The 17,008-nt window shown below is 43.0% G+C and overlaps 1 protein-coding gene across 3 annotated transcripts in view; it reads left to right on the forward strand.

Moving 5' to 3' along the window:
• The first annotated feature begins 9,004 nt into the window (after positions 1-9,004).
• Positions 9,005-17,008, forward strand: part of LOC115142674 (atlastin-2-like) — a 33,319-nt gene continuing 25,315 nt past the window's right edge. For all 3 annotated transcript variants that reach the window (XR_003865537.2, XM_029682315.2, XM_029682316.2), the window contains exon 1: positions 9,005-9,108. Coding sequence is in view for 2 of the 3 variants with exons in the window: in XM_029682315.2 (XP_029538175.1) it covers positions 9,036-9,108 (73 nt within the window). In the remaining variant the exon portion in view is untranslated. The remainder of the gene's footprint in view (positions 9,109-17,008) is intronic.

Consider the following 17,008-nt stretch of genomic DNA (forward strand, 5'->3'; position numbering starts at 1 on the left):
ACTCAACTAGTCTAAAGAAGGACTGTTTTATTGCTTCTTTAATCAGGACAACTGTTTTCAGCCATGCTAACATATTTTATTTATTTAACTAGGCAAGTCAGTTAAGAACAAATTCTTATTTTCAATGACAGCCTAGGACCAGTGGGTTAACTGCCTGTTCAGGGGCAGAACGACAGATTTGTACCTTGTCAGCTCGGTTACTTCCGGTTACTAGTCCAACGCTCTAACCACTATGCTACCCTGCCACCATAATTGCAAAAGGGTTTTCTAATGATCAATTAACATTTTAAAATGATAAACTTGGACTAGCTAACACAATGTACCATTGGAACACAGAGGAGTGATGGTTGCTGATAATGGGCCTCTGCAAGCCCATGTAGATATTCCATTAAAAATCAGCCATTCCAGCTACAATAGTCATCTACAACATTAACACTGTATTTCTGATCAATTTGATATTATTTTAATAGCCAAAAAATGTGCTTTTCTTTGAAAAACAAGGACATTTCTAATGGTAAACTTTTTGAACGGTAGTGAATATATATATACAGTGCCTTGCGAAAGTATTTGGCCCCATTGAACTTTGCGACCTTTTGCCACATTTCAGGCTTCAAACATAAAGATATAAAACTGTATTTTTTTGTGAAGAATCAACAACAAGTGGGACACAATCATGAAGTGGAACGACATTTATTGGATATTTCAAACTTTTTTATCAAATCAAAAACTGAAAAATTGGGCGTGCAAAATTATTCAGCCCCCTTAAGTTAATACTTTGTAGCGCCACCTTTTGCTGCGATTACAGCTGCAAGTCGCTTGGGGTATGTCTCTATCAGTTTTGCACATCGAGAGACTGACATTTTTTCCCATTCCTCCTTGCAAAACAGCTCGAGCTCAGTGAGGTTGGATGGAGAGCATGTGTGAACAGCAGTTTTCAGTTCTTTCCACAGATTCTCGATTGGATTCACGTCTGGACTTTGACTTGGCCATTCTAACACCTGGATATGTTTATTTTTGAACCATTCCATTGTAGATTTTGCTTTATGTTTTGGATCATTGTCTTGTTGGAAGACAAATCTCCGTCCCAGTCTCAGGTCTTTTGCAGACTCCATCAGGTTTTCTTCCAGAATGGTCCTGTATTTGGCTCCATCCATCTTCCCATCAATTTTAACCATCTTCCCTGTCCCTGCTGAAGAAAAGCAGGCCCAAACCATGATGCTGCCACCACCATGTTTGACAGTGGGGATGGTGTGTTCAGGGTGATGAGCTGTGTTGCTTTTACGCCAAACATAACGTTTTGCATTGTTGCCAAAAAGTTCAATTTTGGTTTCATCTGACCAGAGCACCTTCTTCCACATGTTTGGTGTGTCTCCCAGGTGGCTTGTGGCAAACTTTAAACAACACTTTTTATGGATATCTTTAAGAAATGGCTTTCTTCTTGCCACTCTTCCATAAAGGCCAGATTTGTGCAATATACGACTGATTGTTGTCCTATGGACAGTCTCCCACCTCAGCTGTAGATCTCTGCAGTTCATCCAGAGTGATCATGGGCCTCTTGGCTGCATCTCTGATCAGTCTTCTCCTTGTATGAGCTGAAAGTTTAGAGGGACGGCCAGGTCTTGGTAGATTTGCAGTGGTCTGATACTCCTTCCATTTAAATATTATCGCTTGCACAGTACTCCTTGGGATGTTTAAAGCTTGGGAAATATTTTTGTATCCAAATCCGGCTTTTAAACTTCTTCACAACAGTATCTCGGACCTGCCTGGTGTGTTCCTTGTTCTTCATGATGCTCTCTGCGCTTTTAACGGACCTCTGAGACTATCACAGTGCAGGTGCATTTGTACGGAGACTTGATTACACACAGGTGGATTGTATTTATCATCATTAGTCATTTAGGTCAACATTGGATCATTCAGAGATCCTCACTGAACTTCTGGAGAGAGTTTGCTGCACTGAAAGTCAAGGGGCTGAATAATTTTGCAATTTTTCAGTTTTTGATTTGTTAAAAAAGTTAGAAATATCCAATAAATGTCGTTCTACTTCATGATTGTGTCCCACTTGTTGTTGATTCTTCACAAAAAAATACAGTTTTATATCTTTATGTTTGAAGCCTGAAATGTGGCAAAAGGTCGCAAAGTTCAAGGGGGCCGAATACTTTCGCAAGGCACTGTATATATTTTACTGCAACCGCCAAGCACAGGAGGATTCAGGAGTCTGCTCCTGCCTGCTGCCACTCTGCTTTTCGTCAGATGGGGGGAGTAGAGGAGGTAGGGGGCACACGATGGTAACTGGGGGGGTAAATGATTCATAAAAAACGACAAATAAAAACTGCATAATACATCAATTGTGTGAGTCAGGGGCTGGGCCCAATCCTAAAGGGGGCCCAACCATAGGAGCCCACTGTCAATGTTCAAAATACAACAGAGAGCATAATTTTGCCACATAGGATCAATAGTTTCTAAAAACTTACTGTGGATACAATTTGATCACAAGTACATGTAGGCAACTGCTAAAATAAACACCCACATAGTGTCTTAAAAAGGGTGTTTGGCCACCACAAGCTGCCAGAACAGCTTCAATGTGCCTTGGCATAGAGTCTACAAGTGGACCTAAACCATGCCAGGAAAATGCACCCCACACCATAACATATTATTTCTCTCCCTCACTTACTCAAGTGTTTCCTTTATTTTGGCAGTTACCGGTTGCCTACAGTCAGAAAGGCTGCAATTTGGCCAGCATGCTAACAAAACATACAATTTGTTTCATTGTGGCAATAGACATATAATCAATCCATAGACGGCTTCAGATCTTCTAACCCTGGCAATTGGACTATTGAATTCAAAGGTACACTCGCAATGGCTGCCAGTCAAGACTTGAATGGGAACTGCCATCTATGTGTTACATGTCTATGGTTGTTTGCAGCTGTCTGTTTGCAATCGTGGGAAAAACGTTCCATTTGGAAAGCAAATGCTTATTGCTGAAAAGAGAGGACTTATCTGTTTTAGGTACAAATAGAAACAGCAGCACTGTTTTTCAAAGTATTTCATCTTGACATGGGCTATTTTCAAGATAAGCACAACATCCATCACCGTCAGAAATAGCCAAATAATGTTTTACTATCTTCTACATTGTAGACTAATAGTGAAGACATCAATACTATGAAATGACAGCTTTGCACATGCTTGACATTCTCTCAACCAGCTTCATGAGGTAGTCACCTGGAATGCATTTCAATTAACAGGTGTGCCTTGTTAAAAGTTCATTTGTGGAAATTATTTCCTTCAGTTGTGTTGTGACAAGGTAGGGGTGGTATACAGAAGATATCCCTATTTGGTAAAACACCAAGGCCATATTTTGGCAAGAACAGCTCAAATAAGCACAGAGAAATGACAGTCCATCATTACTTTAAGACATGAAGGTCAGTCAGTCATGAAGGTCAGTTGATGGAAAAAAACCATCAAGCGCTATGATTTAATGCAGGGAAACTTAAATCAGTTTTACCTAATTTCTATCAGCATGTTAAACGCGCAACCAGAGGAGAAAAACATCCAGACCAACTTTATTCCACACACAAAGATGCGTACAAAGCTCTCCCTCGCCCTCCATTTGGCAAATCTGACCATAATTATATCCTCCTGATTCCTGCTTACAAGCAAAAATTAAAGCAAGAAGCACCAGTGACTCTGTCAATAAAAAAGTGGTCAGATGAAGCAAATGCTAAACTACAGGACTGTTTTGCTATCACAGACTGGAATATGTTCCGGGATTCTTCCGATGGCATTGAGGAGTACACCAGATCAGTCACTGGCTTCATCAATAAGTGCATTGAGAACTGCGTCCCCACAGTGACTGTACGTACATACCCCAACCAGAAGCCATGGATTACGGGCTAAATTCGCACTGAGCAAAAGGGTAGAGCTGCCGCTTTCAAGGAGCGGGACTCTAACCCGGAAGCTTCTAAGAAATATTGCTATGCCCTCCGACGAACCATCAAAGAGGCAAAGTGTTAATACAGAACTAAGATTGAATCGTACTACACCGTCTCTGACAGGGCCTGCAAACTATTACAGACTACAAAGGGAAGCACAGCCGAGAGCTGCCCAGTGACACGAGCCTACCAGACAAGCTAAATAACTTCTGTGCTTGCTTCGAGGCAAGTAACACTGAGACATGCATGAGAGCATCAGCTGCTCCCGGAAGACTGTGTGATCACGCTCTCTGCAGCCGGTGTGAGTAAGACCGTTAAACAGGTCAACATTCACAAGGCCGCAGGGCCAGACGGATTACCAGGACGTGTACTCCGAGCATGCGCTGACCAACTGGCAAGTGTCTTCACTGACATTTTCAACCTCTCCCTGTCTGAGGCTGAAATACCAACATGTTTCAAGCAGACCACCATAGTCCCTGTGCCCAAGGACACTAAGGTAACCTGTCTAAATGACTACCGACCCGTAGCACTCACATCTGTAGCCGTGAAATGCTTTGAAAGGCTGTTCATGGCTCACATCAACACCATTATCCCAGAAACCCTAGACCCATTCCAATTTGCATACCGCACCAACAGATCCACAGATGATGCAATCTCTATTGCACTCCACACTGCCCTTTCACACCTGGAAAAAATGACACCTATGTGAGAATGCTATTCATTGACTACAGCTCAGCGTTCAACACCATAGTGCCCTCAATGCTCATCACTAAGCTAAGGTCCCTGGGACTAAACACCTCTCTCTGCAACTGGATCCTGGACTTCCTGAAGGGCCACCCCCAGGTGGTAAGGGTAAGTAACAATACATCCGTCACACTGATCCTCAACACAGGGGCCCATCAGGGGGTGAGTGCTCTGTCCCCTCCTCTACTCCCTGTTCATGACTGAATGGCCAGGCATGACTCCAACAGCATCATTGAGTTTGCCGATGACACAACAGTGGTAGGTCTGATCACCAACAACGATGTGACAGCCTATAGGGAGGAGGTCAGAGACCTGACCGTGTGGTGCAAGGACAACAACCTCGCCCTCAACGTGGTCAAGACAAAGGAGATGATTGTGGACTACAGAAAAAGGAAGACCGAGCACGCCCCCATTCTCATCGACAGGGCTGTAGTGGAGCAGGTTGAGAGCTTCAAGTTTCTTTGTTGTCCACATCACCAACAAACTAACATGGTCCAAGCACACCAAGACAGTTGTGAAGAGGGCACGACAAAACCTATTCCCCCTCAGGAGAATGAAAAGATTTGGTATGGGTCCTCAGATCCTCAAAAAGGTTTTACAGCTGCAACATCGAGAGCATATTGTTGGGTTGCATCACTGCCTGGTACGGCACTACAGAGGGTAGTGGGTACGGCCCAATACTTCCCCAGGGCCAAGCTTCCTGCCGTCTAGGACCACTACACCAAGCGGTGTCAGAGGAAGGCCCTAAAAATTGTCAAAAACTCCAGCCACCCTAGTCATACACTGTTCTCACTGTTACTGCACGGCAAGCGGTACCCTATGCGCCAAGTCTAGGTCCAAGAGGCTCCTAAATAGTGCTCTTTAATAATTTGTTATTCTTATCTCTTACTTTTTTGAGGGGGTATTTTCTTAAAACGGCATTGTTGGTTAAGGGCTTGTAAGCATTTCACTTTAATGTCTACACCTGTTGTATTTGGCGCGTGTGACGAATACAATTTGATTTGATGAAACTGGCTCATGAAGACTGCCACAGGAAAGGAAGACTCAGAGTTACCTCTGATGCTGTGGATAAGTTCATTAGAGTTAAATGCATCTCAGATTGCAGCCCAAATAAATGCTTCACAGAGTTCATGTAACGGACACATCACAACATAAACTGTTCAGAGGAGACTGTGTGAATCAGGCCTTCATGGTCGAATTGCTGCAAAGAAACGACTACTAATGGACACCATTAAGAAGAAGGCACAGCTGTCAATTTTTTGGTCCTTAAATTAAACTGGTATACTTTTTTATTTATCACAATTTTCTTGAACTAGATTAATGCTTCTTACTTTAAAAAAAAAGTGATGCAGTCGGTCTCTCCTTTACTTTTAGCCAAGAGAGACTGGCATGCAAAGTACTGATATTAGCCCTCTGATTACAGTGAAGAACAAGACAATAACCGCTCAAATGGCATGTTTTTAATGTTTCATGCTGAAATAAGTGCATAAATTCGATTTCAGTGTTCCCAGTTGTTTTGAATGCAGCATTTCTGTTACGAACTAGACCTCTACATCATTACTACTAGCACTACTTTATTTGCCAGATACTCTACATGCCCACGTGCTGGATAGGCCAAGCACAAAGAGGGACTGATTGAACAGCCAATGGAAAGGTAAAAAGCAAGAGAAAGAATGAGTGGGAGAGAGCAGCTCAGCTAGCACAGTGGATCTGGGCCGATTCCGACTGAGAGTCAGACTCGGCCTACATCATGTGGGCCGCTTTAGGCAGTATTACTTATGGCTATGATGTGGGGATTGAGCTCAGGATTCGGAGTTATCTGGCCCAAATGTATTACTTGGGTCTCGGGCCGATTGGTGCTCCTCTCTGGCAGATGATTACACGGGTTATTTATTTTTCCATATTTTCTCATTGCTTCTGTGATCAAAAAATACGATTAACATTTAAATTAAATTCTTTATGAGTCCTGTTAAAGTTGTATTTTAGTATTTTGATACTTTGTGCAAGGCATTTGATAAGCATTAAAAACAAATGTTGACGAAGCCTCCTGAGTGGCGCTGCGGTCTAAGACACTGCATCGCAGTGCAAACTGCGTTGCCACAGATGCTAGTTTGATTCCAGTGCCGGCCGCAACTAGGAGACCCATGAGACGAAGCACAATTGACCCAGCGTCGTCCGATTTAGGGGAGGGTTTGGCCAGCCGGGATGTCCTCGTCCCATTGCTCTGTAGCAACTCCTGTGCCTGCGGTCACCAGGTGTACAGTGTTTCCTCCGACATAACCTTTTTTTTGTGGATGGGTATAATTTGTATGCATAAAAAGTATAATCGTAATATTTAAAATGACTAAATTGGTTAATTTAGTATAGATGTATTTACATTTGCATCAGGCCGCTTCTGGGGGGATTCTGGTAAGATTCCGGCAAAGTCGGCTGAATTCCTGTAGACGGAAATGGCCAAGTGTACTTGGGCCAATTCTGGGAAGACATTAATTTTGATTCCCGAGTCCGACACCCGATGCCGGGCCAATTCAATCAATTCCAGCCCCGTTTATGGGCCGATTCCTCATTGCTAGCTGGGAGGGTTGTACACCAAAGTTATACATAGTCAAATTCAATACTTAAATTCCAAAATGCTGACATTTAATGATAACAAATTGCATTACCCTCCCATGGATGGAATACAAAAAATACTAAACCCTTCCCCTGAGTGAAATTGAAAAAACAAAAACACGACCCTCCACCATTTCCCTCTGGGTAATAATTGGGCAAATTTCGACCGATCCCTAAGAGGCAATCAGACTCATCGTGCACGGTTACATGTACACAATAGTGCGATTACTGTGATGGATAGTCAGGTTAATATAATAGCTCGTTTAAAACATGCTTTGCAAGAATAATGACTTCCCTAATAATCCTGTTTACATGGACACATCTGAAATCACAGTAACCATATTAGTTTTTACTAAGAATATTTGATTCTGTGTTAATTTAAAGTTTGAATGTGAAAACTATTTATAAGATGCATACTTTCAGTTTTTCTGAACTAACTTCACTCGCGCGTACAGTGTTGTGCACATGCGCAGATCAGATACACCGCTGGAACGTCGATTAAACTGTTTACATGTCCTAATAATTCGAAATATTTCTCAGAAAACTTTTTTTTAAAAATCGGCGCATGCTTACTTCGATTATGACCGTACGCCGATTAAGATGAGCAGAGTAAGGTTTTTACATGACTAATGCCATACTTAGCTTTCTGCCATAATCCGTTTAATATTGAATTATTAGTGTGCATGTAAATGTACACATTGGCTTCTATCTAAAAGGTCTGAGTGCTTTGATAGTGAAATGGCCAATGCATTTGCAAGGACTTTTCCTAACACCACTTATTTGCATCACATGGCATCCTCCATTTAGCTTGTCCCACAAACTAACAATGGTCCACGAAGATGCACGCTTGACTTTGTAGGTTTGAATCCTTTAATCAACCATTTAAATGTGACAAAAAAAGGAACATTTTGGATCAATATGGGAAGACCACTGAGTCAATCTTTACATCATTGACTGTTTTAACGTGTCTAGTCAGTGAAGCGTGAAACATAACATTACAATCCCCTGCTTGCTTCGCTTTATGTACCACAGTTAAGGGGATGAAAATGAATGTAGCCTAGTTATATACATATGATGCTTTAGGTTGTTATATTGGTTCACATGCGCTAGATTATTGATGGCTCGCTACCTTCACAATACCGGCCCATGTCTAATAATGGATTATAGTGAGCCTATTTCTCTTTCAGTTTTTGTACACCTGTGGAGTTGGTGATAAATGACATGCAGTTTAATTATTTCTGTATATTTTTATTTTACGTTCTACAGTCTGTCTGTATTTTTTGTGGGGGGAAAATTGTCATTACTTTGTTCTCCCATTTACAAAAAATATACAGTCTACATAGTTCAGTAATTGGGACAGCAACTGAAAAATGCATGATGACATGGGCAACTCAATAATCACTCATTACCATCCTAGATCTCTAAACATCAAATAGAACATCAAAACATGATTTTCATTAAAGGTTATTTAATAAATTGAATATATTTAAATTTAGTTTTGGCATTTGTGTGTGTGTGTGTGTGTGTGTCTGTATGGCAAGAACAATGTTCATTATCAGACCATAATAAAAAAAAATACTAAAGTCAATCAGAAGGTTGAGGCTTTCAATCAAAGAGCAAACAATGCTTCTACATAGTCCATTCATTCATTTAGGACCCCGCGGAAAACCTCATCGTTTGAACTTGATAAAGGCAAGTGGGGGTCTGGGTTTTTTGACGTCAACTGAATTTGATTATTTTCAACGGGTCAAGATGGCGGAGGAGAGCAGGTTGAAGCATCGGAATCACTCTCCGCAAAATTGCAAAAACAGCATTTTCGGCGAAGGTATTATTTGTCCTTAGGTAGTAAATGATATCGAAACATGAATACAATTAGGTTGTTTTGTGGGATTGACGATAATAGCCCTGTTATTTTCATTCTGAGCTAACGTTGTCATGGACGAGGGAATGCTATCGAGTTCCAGTGTAGAGCATCCCATCCCATTATTCGTTTCCTACTCAACATCACCTTTACATTTTGCGAAGAAAAAAATGAATTAACATTAACGTCTTGATTGTGTCAAACTAAATATGATATCCAAAATGTCTCGGTCAAACAAAGTCAAATCTAGCTAGCAGTTAATAATAAGTTAGCGCTACACAATAAGCTGGGTGTTCCTTTTTGTAATGCTAGCTAGCTAATTGATGTTAGCTGGCTGACCATTTTTTTTGTCTTACTTGTTAGTTTTAGTAAATCCAGCTAATCTAATTGTTTTGTTATCTAGCGATCTACCCATTAGCCAACATTGGTACCGTGCAGTATGTGAAGGCATGATCCACCTTATGTCAAAGCTAACGGTACTCTTCAGGTGTCAATGCCATTATTAGATAGCTACTACTGTTAGCTATCGTGAGCTTGTAAACGTTGAGACTGCTAGCTAACTAGTATTATTGCCTAGTTTAAAATGATCTGCCTAAGGACAGGATGACACGAGTTGCATAAGTTTTTTGTGTAGCTAGCTAATTTAGGTGGATAGCTTACTAACCTGTTAAAGGTTTATTAGAAGGTAAAGAGGCCAAGGACCCTATGCTCTAACGTTAGTCTACTGCAGTTAGTCTACTGTCTTGCCTACTTGGAATTCATTTGGCCAGCTAGACGTTAGTTAGCTGCTATAGTTGCTGGTCTTCTCTCTTACGCAACCTCTCAAGAGGATTAGCTAGCTAATTTGCCTAGCCAGTTGATCATCGATGTTGGAATACTGTGCGTACTTGTGATACTTTAGCTTGCCAACTACTGTATCATTAACTGTTTCAATACTGACTGCATACAAACAAGCATTGAAGTAGGCCATTACACTTTCACTGCTTCCACTAAGCCCTAGAGAACAAGTTTGTTTACTTGCAGCAGCTGTTCCTGCTGCTTTGCTGCACAAGTCTAGGGTCTATTCTACATGGTGTGTTTTCGAACATTGACCTAGCCAGTCATATCATGGGATTGCATGGTTGAATGGAGGAGGGGGGGGGGGCTCGAGCTCATGTTTTAAAGGGATACTCCCCCATAGTCCGATGAACTCGTGGATACCATTTTTATCTGTGTCCAGTATGAAGAAGTTAGAGGTAGTTTTGTGAGCCAATGCTAACTAGCGTTGGCTAGCAGATACCCATAGACTTCCAGTCATTGTGATAATGTTAGCTAGTAATTGTAATAGTGACTTCCTTCAAACTAACATGTATTTATATTTTAAAATATATATGGTATCCAAAAGTTCATCTGACTCTGGGGAAGTAGATTAAGGGCCTCATTGCCAAAATCCTGAACTATCCCTTTAAATTGTTTCTGCTAATTTGGACTTCTTAATTTGGACTTCTTGAAATGAGCCAAGGTCAGAGGTGTAGGAATTAAAACCTCATGGAATTGTTAGGAATAGAAATGCTCCTTTACAAGGAGAGAACTGTCTGACCATCCATCCAAGCATGGGAGATTAAGAGGATGGCAATAGCAAAGCTATTATTGGGATATTTTGCCTCTGTCTAAGAAGTAGGCTAAGCCTTGTCCGAGGCTTGCGCTAGGATGGACCATAGGGCAGGAGCCCATTTCCTGTTTCTATAGGCAACTTGAGGCTACAGTCTTCTGTCTGGCTGTCCAATAAAAATGTTCCCTATCCAATTTTTCTCCCCATTTCCACCTTTAAGACCTAGGCCAAGCTTTTGCACCTATTGGCTAACATTTTATGAGCTAGCTAGCTTAGTTGGCATAGGCATTTAGCCTAGCTTACTCTCTCAACCAACATACCTCCCCTGCAGTAATGACAGAGTATGCTTTAATTTGTGTGCTTAGACTGTCTACTGACTAGCAATAAATTGTACTTGACTGAGGCGAGTTCCAGGTGTGCAAGTTGCATCACTGCAAGGCACAGACTCTTAAAAAGGGAGTCCCGTCATCATCCTAACATGGCATGTATCTCTGACACGGCTGTCTCAGTGGACAACTGCTGACGGAAGAGATCTCTGGCTCTAGGATGGCTTGCTTTCTCTCTCTTTCTCTGAGGACCTGAGCATTAGGACCATGCCTCAGGACTACCTGGCCTGATGACTCCTTGCTGTCCCCAGTCCACCTGGTCATGCTACTGCTCCAGTTTCAACTGTTCTGCCTGCGGCTATGTAACCCTGACCTGTTGACTTGACGTGCTACCTTGTCCTGGACCTGCTGTTTTGGACTCTCTCTACCGCCCCAGCTCTCTCTAACTCTGAATGATCGGCTATGAAAAGCCAACTGACATTTATTCCTAAGGTGCTGACCTGTTGCACAACCTGTGATTATTATCTGACCCTGCTGGTCATCTATGAACGTTTGAACATCTTGGCCATGTTCAGTTATAATCTCCACCCGGCACAGCCAGAAGAGGACTGGCCACTCCTCAGAGCCTGGTTCCTCTCTAGGTTTCTTCCTATGTAACGGCCTTTTTAGGGTGTTTTTCCTATCCACCGTGCTTTTACATCTGCATTGCTTGCTGTTTGGGGTTTTAGGCTGGGTTTCTGTACAGTGCTTTGTGACATCGGCTGATGAAAAAGGGCTCTATAAATGCATTTTATTGACTAGGATCAGCTTCCCCTCTCATCCTAACCTTAACCATTAGTAGGGAAAATAGAAAACTGAACGAGAGCAATGTCTGCAACTTTGGCCTACACTGGTATCTTCGCATGCATCTGAACAGAGTGCCAGAGAACATTGGCCTAAGTGAACAACATTTCAGGGTCTAGGTTAGCTCCATTTGACCTATGGTTTCGTTTGGATTAACAGATTAACGTCCCTACCCCATTGACGTTTAACTTTTAAAGTGGGTAAGATTAGTGTTTAGGGTAGGGATGTCCCAATAATGCATCATAGCTAACATATTAAGAATGGTTGATTCCTCTAGACTGTTGGCAGGGAGTCATGCCAGCACATCTGAAGTGCCATTGAACTCTAGCCTAGATCGTTTTTTCCTTCTTTTTTTCTCTCTGATGTTGAGATGTAATACGGGTTATAGGTCTCATCTTGCCCAATATCTTGCTTCATGTTTATGGTATTTGATTATGGGTTTCTCAGATTTGTGGCGACGACTGCTGTTCAGTAGTTGCGCAGCACCCTAGAGTTTACTGCCACCACTGTATCCCTCCTGTCCTTTTTCTCCCCACCTTGACAACTCTCTCTGGTGTTGATGTGTTTTGATTGATGCCCTTTGGATAAAGGGCTTGGGGCACGCTTCCAAAGCTCACAAAACCAGTCCCGCTCTACACTAGGTTTGTCACGATTCACTGATTCAAATGTTTACGCTAAGACATTTGGATCGGTCCCAAAACCGATCCAAATGTAGCATGCATTTGTCAGAAAATCGATTTTTGAATGTTATAATTCACCGATTCACTTTCTATTGCTCATTACTTTTCTACCTTCCGAAAAGTCCTCCCCGTTTTGTGATAACTGATCGGTCCTCTCCTTCAGTATCGCACTAAGCATGTAACTGTGCTGACAGTCATTGATCTAAAAGTCATTTTGCATGCCAAACAACCCCAGGGATGATCAGTAGCCTAGTCAAACTGTGCCCAGTTTTGCACGCTGACCAACGTACTGTAGTTGGCCGGTTCCTGATCTTGCACATCTTCAGCATTTAATGCTAAAATGGCTTGCGCAATATTTGTCTTTATTAGTGACAACCTATGTTAATGATCTATGCTCTGTTGAACATTGTGTAGTAAGCTACCGTAGACACAACTCTCATCTGGCTATAGGCTACCTGCTGAACAGGCCTTCATTTTATTTTGATTGTTCAGGTTCACCATCAGCAATAGTTTTGGTAGTTTTGCATTAAGCAATCTGTGTATATAGTCATTTTTAGATATACAGGGTAACGTTGACCTTTTTTCACAACTTAAACAGCAATCACTTTGCAAGGCACTCTGCATGGCCAAAGCAGCAGGGCGAGAAAGTAAGCTCACTAAACTTCCAAACGGTCAAAACAATTTGATTTTGAGAGGGGGTGAAATCCAAGTTGCGCTATATATTCATTGGCTATGTCATAGCTTTTTTTGTAAATGATAAATATTCATACACTACTAGCTCAAACACTTAATCTGCCAAAATGAGAAGTTAATTAGTGGGTGATTTCAGAACCAAAATGGAGCAACAAAAAAAGACTAAATTGCTCCCCCTAATCTGACAGTGGTAGTGTGGTGGTAGATGCCTAATCTCCTTTTATGGCTCAGATCAGGTGCCTAGATGGTTCCTACGCTATAATCATACATAATTCACGATACACACATACACCATAGACCTACATAATTTATACACACAGATTCAGCTCATGAGCTGCATCAGCAGCCAATTAAATAATAATAACAAAAATACATTTGAATGGAAAATGAATGTTTACGCAACGTGTTAGTGCATCGACTAGGTTTTTCTCTAATCGCACCGAATCATTTCAAATTAAAACGTCTCGTTCCTGTATCAGAGCCCATGTATCTAGATGCATATCAAATCGTCTTGAAGGGGAATGATGCACGTCCCTAATCTACACCGACCAATAGAACACCTGGACTTCTTCAAATCCCTCTTAACCCTTTACACTCGTACCCGCATAGGGGCTGAAAATTGCATATTTGGAGACTGATCTTTTTTTTGTCTTTTTTTTTTGTGTGGGTTTTGACTGACTGCCGTTCTGAACTTGAGCACCGCACGAGACAAGTTGTTCCCGTCCTTCCCACTATTTGGGCGACTTTTGCAAATGTTTTGTTGTCTGAGGGAAATTCTGTACATTTAAGAGAACTGTATTTTGAAAGATGAGATGTTGAAGATTAGGCTATAATACTACATGCCACTGATGTCATTTCGGCCAAACACCCGAGAGTCCAAATGTGCACTTCACATTTCCGTATAATGAAACTTGTCATATACAGTGTCAGTGTTTATGATCGACTAGTTCCGGCGCCGACAGAGATGGCCTCCTCGCTACGCGTTCCTAGGAAACTATGCAGTTTTTTTTTTTTTTTTATGTGTTATTTCTTACATTAGTACCCCAGGTCATCTTAGGTTTCATTACATACAGTCGAGAAGAACTACTGAATATAAGATCAGCATCAACTCACCATCAGTACGACCAAGAATATGTTTTCCGCGACGCGGATCCTATGTTCTGCCTTACAAACAGGTCAACGGAATTGATTCCAGGCAGCGACCCCAAAAAACGACTTCGTAAAAGAGGGAAATGTAGCGGTCTTCTGGTCAGACTCCGGACACGGGCACATCGTGCACCACTCCCTAGCATTCTTCTCGCCAATGTCCAGTCTCTTGACAACAAGGTTGATGAAATCCGAGCAAGGGTAGCATTCCAGAGGGATGCACATCAGAGACTGTAACGTTCTCTGCTTCACGGAAACATGGCTCACTGGAGAGACGCTATCCGGGGCGGTGCAGCCAACGGGTTTCTCCACGCATCGCGCCGACAGAAACAAACATCTTTCTGGTAAGAAGAGTGGCGGGGGCGTATGCCTCATGACTAACGAGACATGGTGTGATGAAGGAAACATACAGGAACTCAAATCCTTCTGTTCACCTGATTTAGAATTCCTCACAATCAAATGTAGACCACATTATCTACCAAGAGAATTCTCTTCGATTATAATCACAGCCATATATATCCCCCCCAAGCAGACACATCGATGGCTCTGAACAAACTTTATTTAACTCTTTGCAAACTGGAAACCATTTATCCGGAGGCTGCATTCATTGTAGCTGGGGATTTTAACAAAGCTAATCTGAAAACAAGACTCCCTAAATTTTATCAGCATATCGATTGCGCAACCAGGGGTGGTAAAACCTTGGATCATTGTTACTCTAACTTCCGCAACGCATATAAGGCCCTGCCCCGCCCCCCTTTCGGAAAAGCTGACCACGACTCCATTTTGTTGATCCCTGCCTACAGACAGAAACTTAAACAAGAGGCTCCCACGCTGAGGTGTGTCCAACGCTGGTCCGACCAAGCTGACTCCACACTCCAAGACTGCTTCCATCACGTGGACTGGGACATGTTTCGTATTGCGTCAGATAACAATATTGACGAATACACTGATTCAGTGTGCGAGTTCATTAGAACGTGCGTTGAAGATGTCGTTCCGATAGCAACGATAAAAACATTCCCTAACCAGAAACCGTGGATTGATGGCAGCATTCGCGTGAAACTGAAAGCGCGAACCACTGCTTTTAATCAGGGCAAGGTGTCTGGTAACATGACCGAATACAAACAGTGCAGCTATTCCCTCCGCAAGGCTATCAAACAAGCTAAGCGTCAGTACAAAGTAGAATCTCAATTCAACGGCTCAGACACAAGAGGCATGTGGCAGGGTCTACAGTCAATCACGGACTACAAGAAGAAACCCAGCCCAGTCACGGACCAGGATGTCTTGCTCCCAGACAGAATAAATAACTTTTTTGCCCGCTTTGAGGACATTACAGTGCCACTGACACGGCCTGCAACGAAAACATGCGGTCTCTCCTTCACTGCAGCCGAGGTGAGTAAGACGTTTAAATGTGTTAACCCTCGCAAGGCTGCAGACCCAGACGGCATCCCCAGCCGCGCCCTCAGAGCATGCGCAGACCAGCTGGCCGGTGTGTTTACGGACATATTCAATCAATCCCTATACCAGTCTGCTGTTCCCACATGCTTCAAGAGGGCCACCATTGTTCCTGTTCCCAAGAAAGCTAAGGTAACTGAGCTAAACGACTACCGCCCCGTAGCACTCACTTCCGTCATCATGAAGTGCTTTGAGAGACTAGTCAAGGACCATATCACCTCCACCCTACCTGACACCCTAGACCCACTCCAATTTGCTTACCGCCCAAATAGGTGATGCAATCTCAACCACACTGCACACTGCCCTAACCCATCTCGACAAGAGGAATACCTATGTGAGAATGCTGTTCATCGACTACAGCTCGGCATTCAACACCATAGTACCCTCCAAGCTCGTCATCAAGCTCGAGACCCTGGGTCTCGACCCCGCCCTGTGCAACTGGGTACTGGACTTCCTAACGGGCCGCCCCCAGGTTGTTGCCTACCCTCACCACATCTCCTCCCCACTGATCCTCAACACGGGGGCCCCACAAGGGTGCATTCTGAGCCCTCTCCTGTACTCCCTGTTCACCCACGACTGCGTGGCCACGCACGCCTCCAACTCAATCATCAAGTTTGCGGACGACACAACAGTGGTAGGCTTGATTACCAACAACGACGAGACGGCCTACAGGGAGGAGGTGAGGGCCCTCGGAGTGTGGTGTCAGGAAAATAACCTCACACTCAACGTCAACAAAACTAAGGAGATGATTGTGGACTTCAGGAAACAGCAGAGGGAACACCCCCCTATCCACATCGATGGAACAGTAGTGGAGAGGGTAGCAAGTTTTAAGTTCCTCGGCATACACATCACAGACAAACTGAATTGGTCCACTCACACAGACAGCGTCGTGAAGAAGGCGCAGCAGCGCCTCTTCAACCTCAGGAGGCTGAAGAAATTCGGCTTGTCACCAAAAGCACTCACAAACTTCTACAGATGCACAATCGAGAGCATCCTGGCGGGCTGTATCACCGCCTGGTACGGCAACTGCTCCGCCCACAACCGTAAGGCTCTCCAGAGGGTAGTGAGGTCTGCACAACGCATCACCGGGGGCAAACTACCTGCCCTCCAGGACACCTACACCACCCGATGTT

Source organism: Oncorhynchus nerka, linkage group LG15 (genome assembly GCF_034236695.1).
Source record: "Oncorhynchus nerka isolate Pitt River linkage group LG15, Oner_Uvic_2.0, whole genome shotgun sequence".
Classification (NCBI taxonomy): Eukaryota; Metazoa; Chordata; class Actinopteri; order Salmoniformes; family Salmonidae; genus Oncorhynchus; species Oncorhynchus nerka.